Source organism: Pholis gunnellus (genome assembly GCF_910591455.1).
Source record: "Pholis gunnellus genome assembly, chromosome: 15".
In the NCBI taxonomy this organism is placed as follows: Eukaryota; Metazoa; Chordata; class Actinopteri; order Perciformes; family Pholidae; genus Pholis; species Pholis gunnellus.
The window spans coordinates 5,421,077-5,439,905 of NC_136542.1; the positions used below are offsets into that span (position 1 = coordinate 5,421,077).

Genomic DNA, 18,829 nt, shown 5'->3' on the forward strand with positions numbered 1-18,829 from the left:
ATACATACACAAAAAAACAAAATAGTCTTGAGTTTATGCTCAAGATTTCATAATTTTGAATGATTTTTTGCATTTTTTTTACTAAATCACCCACGATCCTCTGTGTACAGCAAATACTGAAGATACAAACAGATCACTCCACCTGGTGCAGAGAACGCTGACTGGACAAATTCATTATATGCAACATGAAATAAATCATATTTGAGGAAAAGAGCATGAATTCAGTGTGAGCAGCAGAAGCATCAAGTCACTCCAGACCTGACGTTGTCAAGTGACTGCAGGGACTTGACCGGGGTTACTTAGCCAGCTGGTGGCTCTCTCCTCAAGATTGTGTAATTAAGTTAACTTAAAAAGACACAATGTTCCAAAGGACACGGTGCAGAATATGGTTAAAGTTAAATAAAAGTAAGAAGTTTGACTTCCTTTTTTAATTTCAAACTAATCCTTCAATTTGTCAAAGCTGGTGCAAGGCAGTGTGGCATTAGGGGAAGGACCCAAATGCAGATAGTCCTGGCAGTAATGAAGATTTTTCTGTGATTTATTGAAGAAATCAGCTTAAATTAAACGGTACGTACTGGGCTTATTTTAGAAAATGGGAGCAGGTTAAGAGGTGGAACTGGGACTGGATGGTTGGGGCTTATTGCAGGACGAGAGGGAGAGGCTGTGACATATGACTGGGCCAGGTGGAAAAGTCAAAGGTAATTTGGTGGGGAGGTAGGAATTGGCCATGAGCAGGTCTGGAATAGTGGGAATGTGGCTGGAGAGAGGGACGGAGAAGCAGTTTTTCACAGCAGATATTTTGACATGAGTATAGGTGTTACTATTAACACTAACGATGGCTCCATTCTATTCAAGTGTCGCTGTGCGTTGCAATAAAGATATAACAGTAACCTGCTACCTCACACTTATATTGTCAGTTACAAATCTCAAATGCAGCCTTGATATGATGTTTCTGGTGAACCTCCTGTCTTTATAATACAGATTATAGTGACCGTGAAGTGCTCAAAGATGCAGTCTCCCAAATTAATCTCCATTGTAAGTACTTCAGCGCCACCTGCTGGACGTATTTGAGACACGAATGTAGAGAATTCCCCTCATAAAACATTCTCTATGGCCTCTTCCTTAATACAGTTGTTTGAGGAGTTAGTTCAAAGTTAAATCCTAAAAACGTGCTTATAGATATCTAATAAAGGCCCTACTTTAATGCTGTCTTTCAAAAATGTGTCCATTTATTGGAAAGGAATAGTTGAACCTGTATATTGTATCAACTGTTGAGCTGCAGAATGTCAGCACTGAGGACTCTGAGGACAGAAGTGAAGCGGGAACAGTGCAACAATTGAAGGAAATCCCCATTGAGACTGAGAGCTTGACAGTCTGCAGACTCTAGTGGATGGTTTGATTCTCATGGTTCAGCTTATCCAGAACCTTGTCAAGACACTTGGAAACACAAAACATTTTACGTCAGAAGTAAGGTTGTATTTATAATCTTAGTCTTTTCAAATTAATTGGTAAATACATGAATCAAAGATTACTAGAAGAGGTAATTAACTCAAATCATCCCTGTTCTGCAAAAATCTAAATTAGGTTAATGTCCCATTAAATGGTGGAAATCTAATAATCAGATTTGGTAATCCTATCGTTTTGCCCGAGACATGTCACAACATGACAAGGCAGGGAACAGAATTGCTCCCAATCTCATATATAGCATCTTTGAAATGTAATGAATTATTTCATCCACCTAATTGGAGAAAGACAAATAGAAATAGGCCATAAAGAGCCTATGATGAACCATTCAAATCAAATCAACTCTACCACATTCATAGTCAAAGCATTACACTAAAGCCAATGTGTTAACAGTAAATCCCTGCAATTTAAAAAAAAATACCTTAAGTTACTGTCAATACTAACTGTAAAGCTGTTTCATGGCAGGTTAGTTGTGCATTTTGTGGAATTGAACTGTAAAAGTGACAGCAAAGGCTACACAGTGTATTGATCCCAAGGAAGTGATGCAAAAGGAAACAACCCAGTTTCCCAGTGTTGTGTCCCACACAGATAAGCAATGCACTTGCTAATTTTAAAGCCAGAAAGGGAAGGAAGCATGACAGCAAAGTTTCCGCCACACCAAACACTGTAGAGGGGGGGGGGAAGCAAAAAGCTTGTCTTGAAAAAAGCTTAGCTCGGAGTCGGTGTGGAATCTAACAACAGTTTATGGTGGAATTATGGCACATAATGAAACACATCCCATTTTGGAAATACTAAAATCATTTAATCTCGGTGAGTGTATATGTGTTTGTTTCTTTTGAAGATCTAAGTAGTTTCCCAAAGCTACTATGTAACAGTAGCATGTTGTATTGTTAAACGAAGATATGATAGTTCTTCAATCAATACAAAAAGTTATATTTTCGCATAAAAATCTGTTTCATCTCCTAAACACAAAGACATAACAGTTAGTATGCACCACACATTTGGAACACATTTCCAAAGAAACTCTCAGCTGAAAGCCTTTGTTTGTCTTTTATTAAGTTAAATTTGGGGCTTTCATTTGTATCCGTTTTTATACTGTAACTGCACCGTACCATTTTATCTCTGTATTTCCTCTGTTTAATTCCATTTAGCTTATTTTCTGTCCTCTATTTAAGCTAATTATTTTAAATTCCTATATACTGTATGTATGTCTTGTTTTTCTTTCATGTCTTATGTTAATGCCTGTTTATGTCTTATATAAAGCAAATCAAATTGCCTTGTTGTGGAAAGGTGCATAAACGTGCCGTGAACAACTTTTCGTGAGGACAATCAAATGATAAAAAGTGAAGATATTATTTCAGTTTGTGCTTCAACACAATGATACTACACCAGTGAGCCCACACGCAGGTATGATGTAAGATTTTATATAACACTCTGCTCAGTATAGCGGTGTCCAGCAATAGCAAATCAATAAAAAAAGAACAAAATTCCCTGAAACAATCTGGCACATAGGAGACGTACCCTGCATCTGCTCCTTGTCAATGCTAATAAGATTCTATTTCTTTCTTGAAATGCAACTGAAAAGTCCATCTGGGGAAATAATCTTCCCCATTTTTAGAACAACACGATACATCCTGCCTCACATTCTACTAAACATTTATTACAGAATTTCCCCTTTTTTGACACTCTGCATTGTTTGTTTTCTCCCTTTTCCAGGCGATATGATTTTAGCCTTCTGCTTGTCAGTGCTTGTGGGCCTGCTGCTCGGTGCTCTGGTCTACGTTCTGTTGACCTGGGCATCCCGGCGCCAGGCCACTGCCAGGATCACCAGGCGCTCCAAAAAGAGATCCGGCACTTCACAAACAGCCACGGGCAACCAGCTGGGCCTTTACAGAAGCACTTTTCTGAGCGTCTACAGACAGCCCTCTCTGGAGCCAGTGGGCCCTCTGGGGAGTAAGCCCGGCGTAGAGGCCTCCACCTTTCGCCCGGTGCCGAAGAGAAGCAGGGCTGGCCTGGAGATGGCAGAGGACACTCTGATCATCATGCCCGAGGACACGGCAGCTTCAAACTCGTCGGATTCAGCAGCCCTCGTACCAAACAAGAGACATTCCTTCTGGTTGGGCGGCAACGGACTTAAAGGATTCTTACCCTCACAGACTCCCCCTCCTGCATATGACAGTGTCATCCATGCTTTTGAAGAGACATGCACTTGAATCTCTCTGCATAAATACAAGACAAACTGAAAAGGGGAGAATATTCTGGAATTACACAGGACTTTCTGACTGTGCTTTGCTATTTATCAGACCATTTCCAACACTTCTCATTCTAAATAAGTGTCCTTAACTGAATAAGATGCCACAACTATCAAATCTCATCACAGTGTTGAGATATAGATAAGGGGTGCAACTAATGACTATTTTCACAATTTAGAATTTTGTTAGTTTCTCGATTAATTAATTAGTTGTGTTACCTGTAGAATGTCTCAGAATAAAAAAGAAAATACCCATCATAGTTATCCAGAGCCCAAAGCAACTTCTCCAAATGTCTTTTTTTTATTCACAATGATATAAAATAGAGACAAGCAGCAAATGGAGAATATGTAACAAGCGAATGATTGCTTGTAAAAAGACTAAAATGATTAATCAATCAATCGACTAATCATTGCGCTTCTAATATTCTGTAGTTTTCTGCAGAACATCTCACGACCATGCATGTAGAGAGTCTGAGGCATTCTAATCTGATCACATGAAGATGACAGAACCACTGTGTGCTAGATGGTTATATATTATCTAATACCACAATAAAGATTTAATATTGATTTGATTCCAGTGCGTGTGCTTTTTGTGCATGAATAAAACAATAGAATCCGTTTATACATTTATATTGAGTGGATATAGTGTCATAGGCTGCTTGGCAAATGGAGGAAAGTTATCAGTTATTAATTAATACAACTTATCATTGTGGCAGGAAGGACAGTCCACTACAAGCACATTCATCACATCAAGGTCTTGTGACAAGAATGTCACTACAACTTACATTACAAAGATGGGGTGCGCCAAGCAAAGTTGCCATTATGAAAGAAACCCCCTTTTGAGGTGCAGCAATAAATCTAGTGTTGATTATAATGGCGTGTGCACTAGGCTCCATATCAAAATATAGTAAAAAATGTGGTTAAACTATACATACTTACCTTCGGTTATTCTTGCCAGGCTTATTGTGTGTGTTGGTGAATTCGTATTAACGGGATTTTGAAGTTTGGGGTCTATTTTCCGTGCTAACTGCCTCATGGCAACCCGTTTTAAAGCCACAACCCCAAAGTGCGCCAGCGGAACAGTGCCTGGCAACACGACCGCACTGTGCGCCGACTGCCTCTGGATTAACGCTATTACAGCGGTGTCAGGTACGGTACGTACAACTGCATAATGTGTGTCCATACATAACCTCTTTGATGAATGCACGTATTGATTCCCCCCCCCCCCCCCCCAAGCAGCTCATCGGTCTCATCAGCAGTGGCTCATTCAGACTACTGCATGCGGTCAGATGGGCTCCAAGACGCCTTTGAATGAGAAATGCAATTGATGTGATTTGTAATGTAGTGAGATAACCTTTACAGAGGTGATGATGGGTCTTTAACTTCGACTTGTATTGGATGCTGGGAATCTTCATTCCTTCAAAGTAAGAGGCAAACGTGTTTTTAAACCGTTGTTTGATTGAAATGTTACTAATTTATTCCTAGTATCTGCAGAATACGCTGATGGTCTGTTTTTTTATGTAGAAATTATAATATAGGAGTTCACATCCTTGCCTAGCTGTTCTGGTGTTTGACGTAAAATAGCAGAAACGGACAGACTCAGTACCCATGGAGACTGCGAGTGCCCTGATCTCCAATGCAGTGTTGCTGTTGCATAGAGACTGAGAAAAACTGTGGATTTCAAGGTTGATGCACTGAATGACAGCGCGGCTATTTTAAGCGAGAACCACCTCTCTATCACTCTCTTAGATTGTCATAGTTTGTTGAATAATCGTGTTTTTGATTCGTGTTTTTCCTTCTCATTTTAACAGGATGACACGACTCTTCAGAGCCACATCAGGTAGACACGGGGTGGGCCACTGACATCAAAGAAGCCTCATTCCATGTCAAACTCTGAAGTGCAGAGCTGTTTGATTTAAATCAGAGTGGAGCTGGACAACATCTGGATGTACGATGCATTTTACTTCCCCATATATGTTATTGTAAGCACCAGGAGCATAGCAGCCATTACCCTTCAATGCATCATCTGAATGGAAATATGGACACTATCAATGGAGGATTTCTAACTCAACATGTCCAGGAACTATGAGGTATGTTGAATTTATTTCATATCAGAAACGATTTTCACAGGTTACTCAGCCATTTTCTAAGATATTATTACATATTATGCTACTTACAAATGGGCCAGTCAGTATAAACTCTTTCTGCGCAGCAAAACATTATTCACATGTACAGGACTTCATTTAAAATTGTAGAGGTGATCCCAAAGTTTCCAAAAATACCACTTAAGTCAGACTAATATTTGTGAACCATGTAACACATAATGCGCAAGACATGCTTGATGTATTTGATGGAATTGTTCAGTCTTGTATTTGGCTGTTGTACTCAGTGTAAACATAATGTCGGTTCAATGAAGAGGTAAAACAAAAAGAAAGATAATAATCAAAGCTTTTAATTGGAAATTTAGCTTTTTCCGGTTCAAAATATACACCATATCCTTGAGGACATTATGTTGGCACAAGGTTGGAAATGAATGCACTCAGTCTTAGCAATAGTTAAATGAACAGAAAGCACAGTATTTCAACAGGCAATAAAATGCATTTAGATAAAAAAAAAAAAAAAATCTGCTTTAAAATATAATTTACACGGTATTTATATAATACCTTTAGTTTGGGAATCTGTACAAACAAAAGACAGACTGTAGTGATGACGTCATCTAGGGACACGTCCTGGAGCTGCTCCACAGTGAATAATAGAACAACAGCTACAACACTTTGAGCAGCAGCCATGGTGATTTTACTGGTATAAGGGCACATTTAGTGATTCACTGTAGCAAGCTCTGTTCACTCAAATGATGGAATATCTCAAACAGAGAGAGCACCAGCCCCTTGATTCTGTCACATTAGATGCCTATGAACTAGCTTAGTAAGATGACATCCATTAGTATGTAGATATTTTTTACATATATGTTATTAGTGGATGCAACTTGTCACCCTTTAGGCAGCTTACTTTTAACGTTAAATCCACCCTTGTCTTGGTAACCAAAAAAATGTCACCACAAGGTCCTTTTAGTGGCTGTTCTGGACCTTTCTGTTGTATCAAAGTTTGCCCAGCTGATGTTGAAATTTCCATTTGTATGAGCATATTTAGGACTTCTCATCCATGATGACTTAAAAAGTGTGATTTCAAAGTTAATTCATGAGTTGGAGACAGAAATGAAAGGAATAATCTCACCACAAGGTCCCTTTAGTAGCCGAGGCCTTTTAAGCGCATCTTCCTCAGCAGACGGAGACGCCAGAAGGTCCAAAGAAGTGAGACTATTTTTGTCACCAATTGTTTCCAAGGTCGAGAATTAGCTTTCAATCTCATCTGTTTAATGGTTTGTTTTACTGTCCTTCTTCTCGCAAAGCTTTCCCCATGCTTGTTGTTGGTCATTGAGGACTCACAACCAAGCTCGTCACGAGGGTGAGGGAGATTGGCATGGGAAGGACCCAAATACAGACAGTTTAGGAAGCAGGAGGATTTATTGTTGAAGGGAGGGTATGTATAGGTTTACAGGCAGGTACTGGTGGCTTGAAAGCAAAAGTGCAAAGCACCTGGCAACTTTAATGATCTGGCCGGGAATGAATGGAACTGGGCAGATGCATGAGCTGAGAGGCTGATGAGGGACGGTGAACTTCAACATAAGCCAGTTTTTAAGTAAATTTAGTCCGACACAAACTGATAATGTGCATTTGATCTGGTTTTATAATAAGGTCAGAAAAGTTATATATTTCCTCTTCCTCTGCTTTACCTACCAGCCTGGTCACTCAGTAGGGATGTTGGCCGCCGTGGAACATGGTCCCATCCTCTGCAGCGACTCCAACATCCTCTGCCTCTCGTGGAAAGGCAGGGTCCCCAAGAGTGAAAAGGACAAGCCGGTGTGCCGGAGGCGGTACTACGAGGAGGGCTGGCTCGCCACGGGGAACGGAAGAGGAGTCGTTGGGGTGACGTTTACATCGAGTCACTGCAGGAGGGACAGAAGCACGCCTCAGAGAATCAACTTTAATCTGCGAGGACACAACAGCGAGGTCTGGTCTTGACTCTAGCAATATCAATGTCTTCACTGTCAATTTTCTTCTTTCAAATTATGTTTTTAATACTTTCGAAAGACTTTCTAACAAAGCTGTTTCCTGTCTTTGACAATAAGACAATATGAGATAAAGCTTTAACAATCTACTTTGGGAAATGTGATTTTTGTAGCAGCAAAGAGTGCTAGAATATTTCACAACATTTGCATATAAATAATCATAAATGAAATAGAGGTAAAATGGAAATGCAGCCAACAATTACAAGTCTTAAATGTACATAGAAAAATTATCGAAACTATGTAATAGTCTATAACTAATTAGCACATGTTTTCATAAGAAAACTAAAAATATGCATACAATATTAAAATGTAGTAATCTATAGAGATATAGGCAGAAAAATCGCAAAATGGTTTTTAAGTTCCGTTGTATGCAATATAAATCAGATGAGAAAGTTAAGTTATGTAAAAAGAAAATAAAGAAATTCAGAGCAAATGTAGATGTAATAATTTATGTCTTGGGATGCTTTGTAAAATGCATATTTTAACGCCTCTGCGCCGGCAACAGCAGTGGCCAGAGGCATAATGTTTTAGGGTTCAGTGCTTCCATCCGTCCATTCGATTCTCGTGAAAGTAATATCTCAGAAACACCTTGAGGGAATTTTATTCAAATTTGGCACACACGTCCACTTGGATGCGAGGATGATTTGATTATATTTTGGTGTTAAGAGGTCAAAGGTCACTGTGACCTCACGTCTGTCTGATTCTCGTGTTATCTCAGGAACGCCTTGAGCTAATTTCCTTCCAGCTGCAGTGGACTTTGAGATGACATTCTGCCTAAAAAGCTTTTTAAAGCAATGTGCTCACACTATATGAATCATAAATGTTCCTCTGTGCAGAAAAACACCTGGGTTTGCAAAAAATAGTAACAGTGTTTCTGTTTTGCTTTTCTTGCAGGTTGTCTTGGTGCGTTGGAATGAACCCTTTCAGAAACTGGCCACCTGTGATATGGAAGGAGGTATTTTTGTATGGATCCAGTATGAAGGAAGATGGTCTGTAGAGTTGGTGAACGACAGAGGAGCCCAGGTAGACACTTTCTTCTTCTATCACATTCAAATACGATGTATTTTCCTGCTATGTATACAAACACATTATACTATAAGACTGTAATGCACTTGATGACACAAAAGAATACCTCACACTCATGGTATTTTGATGGCAGTGTCCTCTATACATACACAAATAGCTTGAAGGTGAACATTTCTTCCATCCAGGTGAGTGACTTCACTTGGTCACATGATGGCACTCAAGCCCTCATCGCGTACCGGGATGGATTTGTGTTAGTTGGCTCGGTCAGCGGACAAAGACACTGGTCCTCAGAGATTAACCTGGAGAGTCAAATCAGCTGTGGCATCTGGACGCCTGATGATCAACAGGTACACATTTCCTGGTTGAACTTGTAGGAATGATTTTTGGTATTAGTTAATCTGTCTGTTATCTTTGATAAGAAAAATGACACGTGGGGTGAGATTATTTCCTTTTAATGCCTCAAATACAAGATGAAACAATTTATATAATGGGCTTTTTTTGCAGTACTCCGCGGCCTAGAATTTGATGCTCCAGAGCTTTTTCATCATGTCCATCTATTCATGTTTAATGTACAATGCCCCCTCAGGTCTTGTTTGGTACGGCAGATGGTCAGGTGATAGTGATGGACTGTCACGGGCGAATGCTCGCCCACGTTCTGTTGCGCGAGTCAGACGGGATCGTGAGCATGTCCTGGAACTGCCCCGACTTCCTGGTTGAGGACAGCACAGAGAGCGACACAGACTCTGATGACAATATTCTGCCTTTAGGTAAAGACACATCCCCCCAAAACCTCACTGCTGATATGACAGCTTGCTACCTTGTCTAATAAACTTGCTTTTCTTTGTTCTTCCAAGTGCGGAGAGTCAAGCCTTTGTTGACAGTCACATTCTTATCAGGAGATATCAGTTTAATGAACAACTATGACGACCTCTCTCCTTCCGTAATCCGCTCAGGGCTGAAAGGTATAAAAATGTCCCAAGCATGCCGATCAATTGTGTTGATCATATGCCCCAATAACACATAAGGCTCACTCCTCAGATGTTGAGGCCCAGTGGTGCTCCCAGGGAGACCTCCTGGCTGTGGCCGGCATGGAGAGACATGGACTTCCTGTCGACTCCATCATGAGGAACGCCCTTGTTAAGTTCTATAATGTCCAAGGAGAGCACATCTACACTTTGGAAACACCGGCACAGGTTAGTCCCGTATAAAAGGAGGGATGTAGTAGATGCTTGGGCAAGTCAATTAGATATTGCTACAGTAAAAAGTGCTACAGTAAGGTGCAGAATTGTTTCTGAATATAATTATGTACACTATGCATATACACATTGTTATTTTGAGGGTCAGAAGTTGAACCAGTATGAGAGATGTGATAAAAAAGATGCAATGAAACTGATTACTATGAATTATTTTATTGTGACAATTGCTTTTTTCAGAGACCCATCACCACCATCTGTTGGGGTCACAGAGACTCTCGTCTGTTCCTTGCATGTGGACCGGCTCTGTATGTGGTGCGTGTGGAGCACAGGGTGGCCAGCCTCCAACTTTTATGCCAGCAAGGCATCGCCAGCGCCCTGCGAGAGGAGAAAGATGTGGGGAAACTCAACATGCCCTCGCTGCTCTGCTCTTATGTCACCACTGCTTTTATACCCACCATCAAGGTGCATTAATCCCTAATTAATCATTGCCGTAACAGTTAGAGACAGCTTCTTGTCAACTCTTGTTGATAATGCAAAACTGCTGACTGAGACATGTTTTCATTTGAGGGTCCAGAAATCTTACAGCTCTTTCCTCTCTTTGTTCTAGCCCCCAATCCCTGACCCCAACAACATCCGTGACTTTGTCAGCTATCCCACAGCTGGGAATGAGAGGCTCCACTGCACCATGAAGAGGGCAGAGGACAGCCCTGAGGCAGGCGGACCCTGCTACACTCTATACCTAGAATATTTAGGAGGACTGGTGCCCATTCTCAAAGGAAGGCGCATCAGTAAATTACGGCCTGAGTTTGTCATTATGGATCCAAAAATGGACAGCAAAGCAGGTGGGCGTAGACCTTACAGAGTCTTCTTTGGGACTATTTATTTTTCAGTAGTTCCAGTGAAAGGTGTTTACAGTGAGGTCTGAGGATTATCCAGAGAAACCACTAAATAAACACAATTATTTCAGAGGCGTACATCTCAAGACAACAGTTCATAGAGCTTAAACTGTCTTCATGGCTAGAATGAAGATATTTTATAAGGTATTTTTTCTGTAAATTGGGTAACTGAAAAAATTAGAATTTTGTGAAATATGCTTTCTTGGTGAGAGTTAAATGAAAAGATTGATACCACTCAGAGATTGTTAGCTTAGCTTTACCTTACAACTTGAAGTTAAGGGAAACAGCTAGCTTGGCTTTGTTAAATGTTGAGAAACACCCCTAAATGTAACTAATATGGCAGTATTTGTTTTTTTACATATTTACAGACAGCACACAGGATATTAACTTGGAAATTTATTTTTTATTTTACAGAGTATTTAACTTAAGACAGAGCCAGGCTAGCTGTTTCCCCCTGCTATTAGTCTTTATGCTAGGCTATGCTAATTGGCTAGCTGCTAGCTTTATATTTAACGGACCAACATGAGAGTGGTATTGATCTTCTCATCAAACTATTTGCAAGAAAGCACTGGGAATATTTAAAGAGGTGACATGAATGATGAACTTTTGAAATACTGATCAATGAAGCAAAAAGTACTAGAGACACTCCTAATGGTAGCGGAGTGATGTGAAATCTGAGCCTTGTTCATCTCTTTAAATGTGCTCTATTTTAAACATAACTGGGCATATTCATGCAAATTCCCCTTGAGTAAGAACAAGTACAGACTCTGGTGATGAATGCTCTTTGATGTAACATGGTCTGAGGCTTGATACAGGAATAGCCTGAACCATGACCTGGCTGCACCAGGGTCACATTTAGCCTGTGGTAGTGCATATTTACTTACTTTCTTATTCTTACGCTGCGGTAGTTTAATGTCGGTATGTTGGTATGACTCAGTTCAAACTCAACTCTGCTGTTTTGTGTTGTTTTTTTTTCTCCAGAGGAGGTGTGTGTGAATCCCATGATCTCATACAATGACAGCTGTAACTGCTCTGACTCCAGTGACATTGAGTTGAGCGATGAGTGGGTCGGGAAGAAGTCACCAAAGTTATCTCGAGGAAACAGGTCACCAAATCTGTGTCAATTTTACATAAATTATTTATTTTTTTACATATTACACAGGCCTGAACCACAGAGTGCTTTCAGATGTTTTATTAGCCATGCTATTTCATCATGCTAGTTGAGTTCATGTCTGTTTCATCAACTGTAACATTAACTGAATATATTTAAAAGGAAAAGATGATTAAAAGCTGCACCTCTTTGTTTCAAAGGATGAACTTGGAATCCAGAAAATCGCCCAAACTTTCACGCGTCAATCAGGAAGGCCAACGGTCGCCACGTTTACCAACAAAGAAGCCTCCAATTCGGTCTCCCAGTCTGACGCGTCGAGAGTTTTCTATGGATGGGATCACAGAGGTATGAAGCTGCATCATGCGCTTATGATACGGTACCTACTTTAGTAATATCACATTTTTCACAATTAATTCATAATCTAGATGTCACAAAAGGCTTTCTGGGAAATGGTGAATCAAATCAAAACAAACGAACAGCTACTTTTTATAGCTCTTACTACCCGATATAGCTCTCCTGTCAGAACAATAACCATCTTTCATTTCTTCTGCTTCAAAGCACAACTACCTTGCTCAAGTCACATCCAACATTTGGGGGACAAAATTCAAAATTGTTGGACTTGCTTCTTTTCTCCCCGCCAATCTTGGTGCAGGTAAATGTCACAAAAGTCACATATTCAAAACACATTGACCATTGTGATGAATTTAACAGTCACCATGACTTTCTTTGATGTTTCAGTCATCTATAAGACAAGTTTGCTTCATCTACAACCGAGACAGATGACAATCTACCTTCCAGAAGTGCGAAAGATTTCGCATGACTTCATGAGCCTGCCTGTGTTCAACCCCAATGTGTTCAGTGAGGATGAGGATGACTTACCAGGTGTGAACGAATATTAAGCACAATAAAAGATATGACAACGTTTTGTGCTAAAAGTCACTGACACAGTTCTCCTTTGTGTTTTTGTAAAGTGATGGGGCCATCTGGAGTGGCAGGAGACAATCCTCCCTGTACAGTCAACATCCCCATTGCTCCCATCCACAGCCCGGCTCAGGCAATGTCTCCAACTCAAAGTATCGGCCTGGTTCAGTCTCTTCTGGCCAACCAGAACATTCAACTGGATGTCCTGACCAACCCCACAGCCACTGCGGCAGCTGCAGCCGCAGCAGCAGCAGCTTCTGTCCCTGTTACGGATCATGGGCAGGATGCAGTTCCATCACCGTATCCAGTGCCAACTAGATACTCAAACCCCGGTCAAGTGATCTTCAACGGGCTGGAGATGGGTCCTCTTCTTCCTGGTACTCTTCCTCCCCCACCTCCACCTCACCATCTCCCACCGCAGCCTCACCCGCAGCGGGCCCATTCACAGCCGCCTCGCCAGCTGCCGACCAAACAGTCACAACAGATGCAGACGCAGCAGCAGAAAATGCATCATCATCAACAGCAACAGCAGCAGCAACAGCAACACCATCATCAGTCCCAATCACAGCAGCAACAGCAGCAGTTACAGCAGCAACAGCAGCAATTACAGCAGCAGCAGCTGCAGCAGCAACAGCTGCAGCAGCAACATCAACAGCTACAGCAGCAACAGCAACAGCTGCAGCAACTGCAGACGCTGCACCAACAGCAGCAGCAACAACATCAACAACACCAGGTTCAGCAGCACCAACAACTCCAACAAAATCCGACGCACCAACAGCTTCATCACCAACAGCAAATCCAGCAGCAGCAACAACAGATGCAGCTGCAGCACGAGCAGATGCAGCAGCAGCAGCAGCAGATGCAGCAGCAGCAGCAGCAGATCCGTCAACAGATCCAGGAGATGAGGCAGCAGCAGCAGCAGCTCCAACAGCAGCACCAGCAGATCCAACAGCAACATCAACAGATGCAGAGGCAGCACCAACAGATGCAGCAGCAGCTGAAGATGCAGATGGCGCTGCCCCCTCCTCCGTCTGGCTATCCAACCATTTCATTACACCAGATTCATCTTCTGCCTCCCCCTCCAACCACTGAGCCTGGGTTCAACAGGGGGGAGCACTCACACACTCTTAAGCCAAGTCTGCCGCGGACTTTACCTCCCTTCATTGAAATGGATGGATCGATGGAGATTCAGATGAGGAAGGTGAATCCTCCTCCTCCTTACCCGGGCACCGTAGTGTCTGCAGCGACAGTTACAGCCGTCGCTACGCCCCAAACTCTTGTCACAAACTGTGACAGCCCAAGTGTCCTGTCGCCAGACCCTTGCCTGAAGAAGGACGAGTTTTTGCTTCACCCTCTCACTTTGCAGTACCCGACACCTCTGGGGTATGAAAGGATCACGACCTTTGACAGCAGCGGCAACGTGGAGGAGGTTTGTCGGCCACGCAGGCGCCTCGTTCGCAACCAAAACACGTACGCTGTCCACGGCATCGGAGGCTCGGCCACGCTCAAAGTTACGTCCTCTGAGAATAAAAAAATTCAACTTCCCTACAGCTCAGCAACATTGAGTCGTCTCTCCGTCCCTCGATACTCAATACCTAGTGGAGACCCTCCTCCTTACCCTGATCCAGCCAATCAAGCAACTGCTACACTTCCTCCTCCTCAGAGAATCGACAGCAGTCTGATTCATGCCACTCTACGCCGTGACCGCAGGGACGTGGGACTTAAAGTGCCACAGATGATGGAAAGCTCAAGAACCCTTCCCACCAAGGCTAAAATGAACAGTGCACTAGCACTTACCTACCAGCAGAGAGTGCCCACAGCGTTGTACACATGCACACAGTGCAGCAGTAACAGCAGCAGCACCAGTGTCAGTGTTAGTGGTGGTGGAACTACAAGCAGTGGCATCGCAGGCGGCACAGTGGTGAGGCAGGACTTCCCGCCAGGGAAAGGAACACATCACAGTACCATTATCGTGCACTCCAAAAGCACCTCACCCATGGCCTCTCAGTCATCTTACAGTCTGCTGAGTGCTATGGATAACAGCAGGGACAGAACAGTGTACGTCAACTCCGCCTTTACCGAAGATGAGACTTTAAATCAGCAGTGTCATCTCGAAAAATCGGTGCGTCAGCTGACTCTCGGCGACGTCAGTTTGACAGTCAAACGCCCTCCGCCTTACCAGTGGGACACCTCCACCACAGAGGAGTTCTGGCTCACTCCAGAACAAACAATGTTAGGTCCTCCACCAGGACCTCATAAACCACCTCCACTCATCATCAGCCAGGCTCAGCACTTGGATATGACTCGGCTACCGTTTGTCCTCACGACTAAACCTCCAACCAGTCAGACCACGAGCACTCTTACTTTCCCATCCGGTTACCAGATATCTCTCGCGCCTTTTCCTCCGAGTGTGAGTCACGGTGGTCCTCCACTTCAGACCTTACAGAACCCTCCACCAAGTGAAGTGGTTGGCTCTGTCCCTTTTTCTCAGCAGGAACCCAACTTGGTCTTGCCACCAGGCTATCCTCCAAGTCTTGCTAACTTGGCCTGCTGCCCTCTCCCTCCAATGTATCCAGGAGCCAGCTCATGTGCCGGACTTCAGCTGCACCCGGTCAACCTTCACCCCTGGAACCCTTACCCCTGCCCGCCTCCCATGCAAGACCCTCCAGCACCTCCCCTCCCGACCAAAACTCATCAGATTCTAGAGAAGCCCATCCTCTCGCCACCTCCTCCTTCTGGTCCACCCCCACCCCCTCCTCTCCCCCCTCCTCCTCCACCCACTGAGCTACCACCGTCCAAAAGTTCCACAGAGGATCTAGCAGAGTCCGCCAACAACTTTCTAGAGCCATCGTCTCTGAATGACAGCCCTGTGCCACAGGAGTCAGAGCGCTTCAACAAGAAGAGCCGCAAAAGACTGGACAGCCGAGCTGAGGAAGCCAACATGACCACCGTCTCTGAGGGCAAATCTAGAAAGGAAGGACGCGCGCTCTCTGACTTCAACACTCTCATGTCCAGCCCAAGGCTTGGCAGCAGAGAGAAGAAGAAGCCCAAGGGGCAGAGGGAGCAACTCAATAAAACCAAGAAGATGAGCAGGACCACGAATGAGTTCCAGGACAGCTCGGAGAGTGAGCCGGAGCTGTTCATCAGCGGCGATGAGCTCATGAACCAGAACCAGAGCAGTAAGAAGAGCTGGAAGAACAAGCGCAGCCTGCGTATGGCGAGTGAGCTGGAGGAGATAAAGTGCCGCAAGGCAAATGAGAGAGAGGACCGTAGTTTGGGAAGCCAAGGATTCGTCTATGTTATGGCCAATAAACAACCGTTGTGGAATGAAGCCACCCAGGTCTACCAGCTCGATTTTGGAGGACGAGTCACACAGGAGTCGGCAAAGAACTTTCAAATTGAGCTGGACGGTAGACAGGTAATGAGATATGAAATGCTCAAGAATTCATATTTTAAATCATTAGTGAACTGCTGTTTTTGTTGACATTACATTACATTACTGTCATTTAGCAGACGCTTTAATCCAAAGCGACTTACAATTCAGATTCTATCACATTCAGTCACAGTAGGTACAGCTACCAGAGCCATTTTGGGGTTAAGTGTCTTGCTCAAGGACACATCAACATGCGACTATTGCAACTTGTACTCACTTTTTAATCAAAAATGTTATATTATCTGGTTTCAGCTTTTCTTTTTATTATTTGAAAGTATACTAACGTTTCAGAATGAAAAGTGTGTTTTGCATTTTTTTTAAATATTTTAGTGAAAAAAAAGGAAAATCATTGGTAGTAACAATAATCGTTAGTTGCAGTCATAGATGATGTGTTGATTAATTCATGCTTCCTGTTTTCTGTCTTTCTTAGGTGATGCAGTTTGGGCGAATTGATGGGAATGGTTATGTCTTGGATTTCCAGTATCCTTTCTCAGCAGTGCAGGCATTTGCTGTTGCCTTAGCCAACGTGACTCAAAGGCTGAAATGAAAAGGTGTTGTGTTGTTGTAGACTAATTGAAAAGAAGCCACAATGGCCGAGCACCCCAATGTGTGGGGATAAAGCTGGGAAAGTGTCAATGTTGTGGTGATTCTTTTTAAATTACAAGATGATCTTGCACATGCAGACGATTTACAATCAGTCTGTCCAAGACGATATCAGTATAGGTCAGTGCGGATGGAGACTACACCAGTTATTCCATCATTTCTAGTTCATATGTTGAATGTACTCAAGCTAATTTTATTTATTATTCAGATGTTATATAGTGAAGTAAAAAAATATCAACCTTCCCTGGATAATCAAAAGGTTAGTAAGGTACATGTTGGAATGGATTTTAAAAGCAGTGTGGAGGTTTAGTACCGCATGTGGTGCCAAAGACATCTTAAAATTGTGGCTAATTTAATGTATTTCAAATTAATGAATATTTGATTTGTGTTTGTGATGTTTATAAAAAATATACACAGCAAATACCTTCATTCATAGTTACAATGGCTGTCAAAATTGCAAATACATTTTTCACCAAGCCATACCATATGTGCACTATTTTAGGTCAGTTTTAAGTAATTAAGTAAATATATTATACGGTTTTATTATAAATATCAAACTGATTGTTAATTTTCCCTCAATACCTTTATTTGTATATTTATTCTTCATTCAAATCCCATTTGTTTAAGACAATGATTTGATTTTTAATCTTTAGTTTTTTTTATAAATTATTTTCAAATTGCTGAACATGCAATAGAAGAATATATTGATTCTGTAACTGCAACATGAAGAGTTGACCGCAGTTCATCATAGTTTGTATATTTTCTATTCATGATACTTCTATGAAGTAGTGCAATTAACATAGTTAAACATTTTTCAGTCAGACGCCGTTATGATCTGACAATGTATACGTAATTTTTTATAGTCAATTTACACATTCCTTTTAATTTCCAAAACCCCCGCCTACATTTTTGAGTAATGGTCTACAGTAAGTTTATGTGTGCCAAATAGTCAAAATGCATTTGGCTTAAAGTAAGTTAGTGGGGAATACGGTAGAAAATGGTTTTATCCCCACTAACGGAAATGTGCATAAGCGCTGAGATCCTCTCCGAGAATCTCAAACTTGGTTGGCTCTGTGTTGTTTTCATTGGGTGTTTATGATGCTGCTACATCAGTAGTTTGCCTTGTTGGAAACCAGTGCTGCTTTAGATATATAGAGCTTGTGTGCAATAACGCTACTTACATAGAACTGATGTTGTACTTGCAAAAGAAAATACAATGCTGCTTACACTGTGTATTTAGTAAATGACTTAACATTATTATATGCTTAGAAAATTGTGCTTATATGTTGCTAATTTCAGTATTTTTGCACCTTTGCTTTAACATGGTAACAAGAGTTTTTTTTTATGTTCAACTTAGAAAAAAAGAACGAGAACAATTAACTTGCAAAGGTAATAATTACAACTTATTCACAAGTTGTTAAGATTAACTGTCAGTAGGAGTGAGATTTCATGTAGATTTGGTGCTAATGTATAAAGAAACAAATGTGGAAAGGATATTGTGTTTGTTGTGACATTTGTCATTTGCTAAAAGAAGGTTATTTTAAAGTATATGAAGAATGTATTTTGAGAGAGGCTACAGAGAGTTTTCATTAAGAGCTTTTCATTTATTGCAGCTTTAGAGATTTCAGCGACAGTGTGTGTCAGTTATCAGCAATACTGCCTAATGAATAGATGGTTGCCTGAATTTTATTTCTCTTATTTTGTGAAGGAAACAAATATGATGCGACCATAGGTTTACATGGACCTATCGGCAGGCCAAAATGTAATAAAAATACATGGTTCCAAATGAGTTGTTTTGT

General features: G+C 41.8%; 2 protein-coding genes across 2 annotated transcripts; both read left to right on the forward strand.

Moving 5' to 3' along the window:
- Positions 1–2,059: 2,059 nt before the first annotated feature.
- On the forward strand, positions 2,060–3,865 carry myct1b (myc target 1b; the record flags this gene model as incomplete). The annotated part of the gene is given in 4 exon segments (XM_079175248.1): positions 2,060–2,131; positions 2,135–2,172; positions 2,174–2,274; positions 3,181–3,865. Coding segments are annotated over 4 exon segments (708 nt in total). The 3' UTR covers positions 3,678–3,865.
- A 3,656-nt stretch (positions 3,866–7,521) lies between these two features.
- tulp4b (TUB like protein 4b) lies at positions 7,522–16,974 on the forward strand (the record flags this gene model as incomplete). Its single annotated transcript, XM_079174837.1, has 14 exons — positions 7,522–7,785; positions 8,739–8,867; positions 9,056–9,217; positions 9,457–9,637; positions 9,725–9,832; positions 9,909–10,063; positions 10,304–10,528; positions 10,674–10,908; positions 11,944–12,067; positions 12,274–12,418; positions 12,632–12,725; positions 12,812–12,955; positions 13,045–16,412; positions 16,858–16,974. Exons 1-14 carry the CDS (start codon positions 7,534–7,536, stop codon positions 16,972–16,974), a joined length of 5,439 nt encoding a protein of 1,812 aa, XP_079030963.1. The 5' UTR covers positions 7,522–7,533.
- Positions 16,975–18,829: the final 1,855 nt, after the last annotated feature.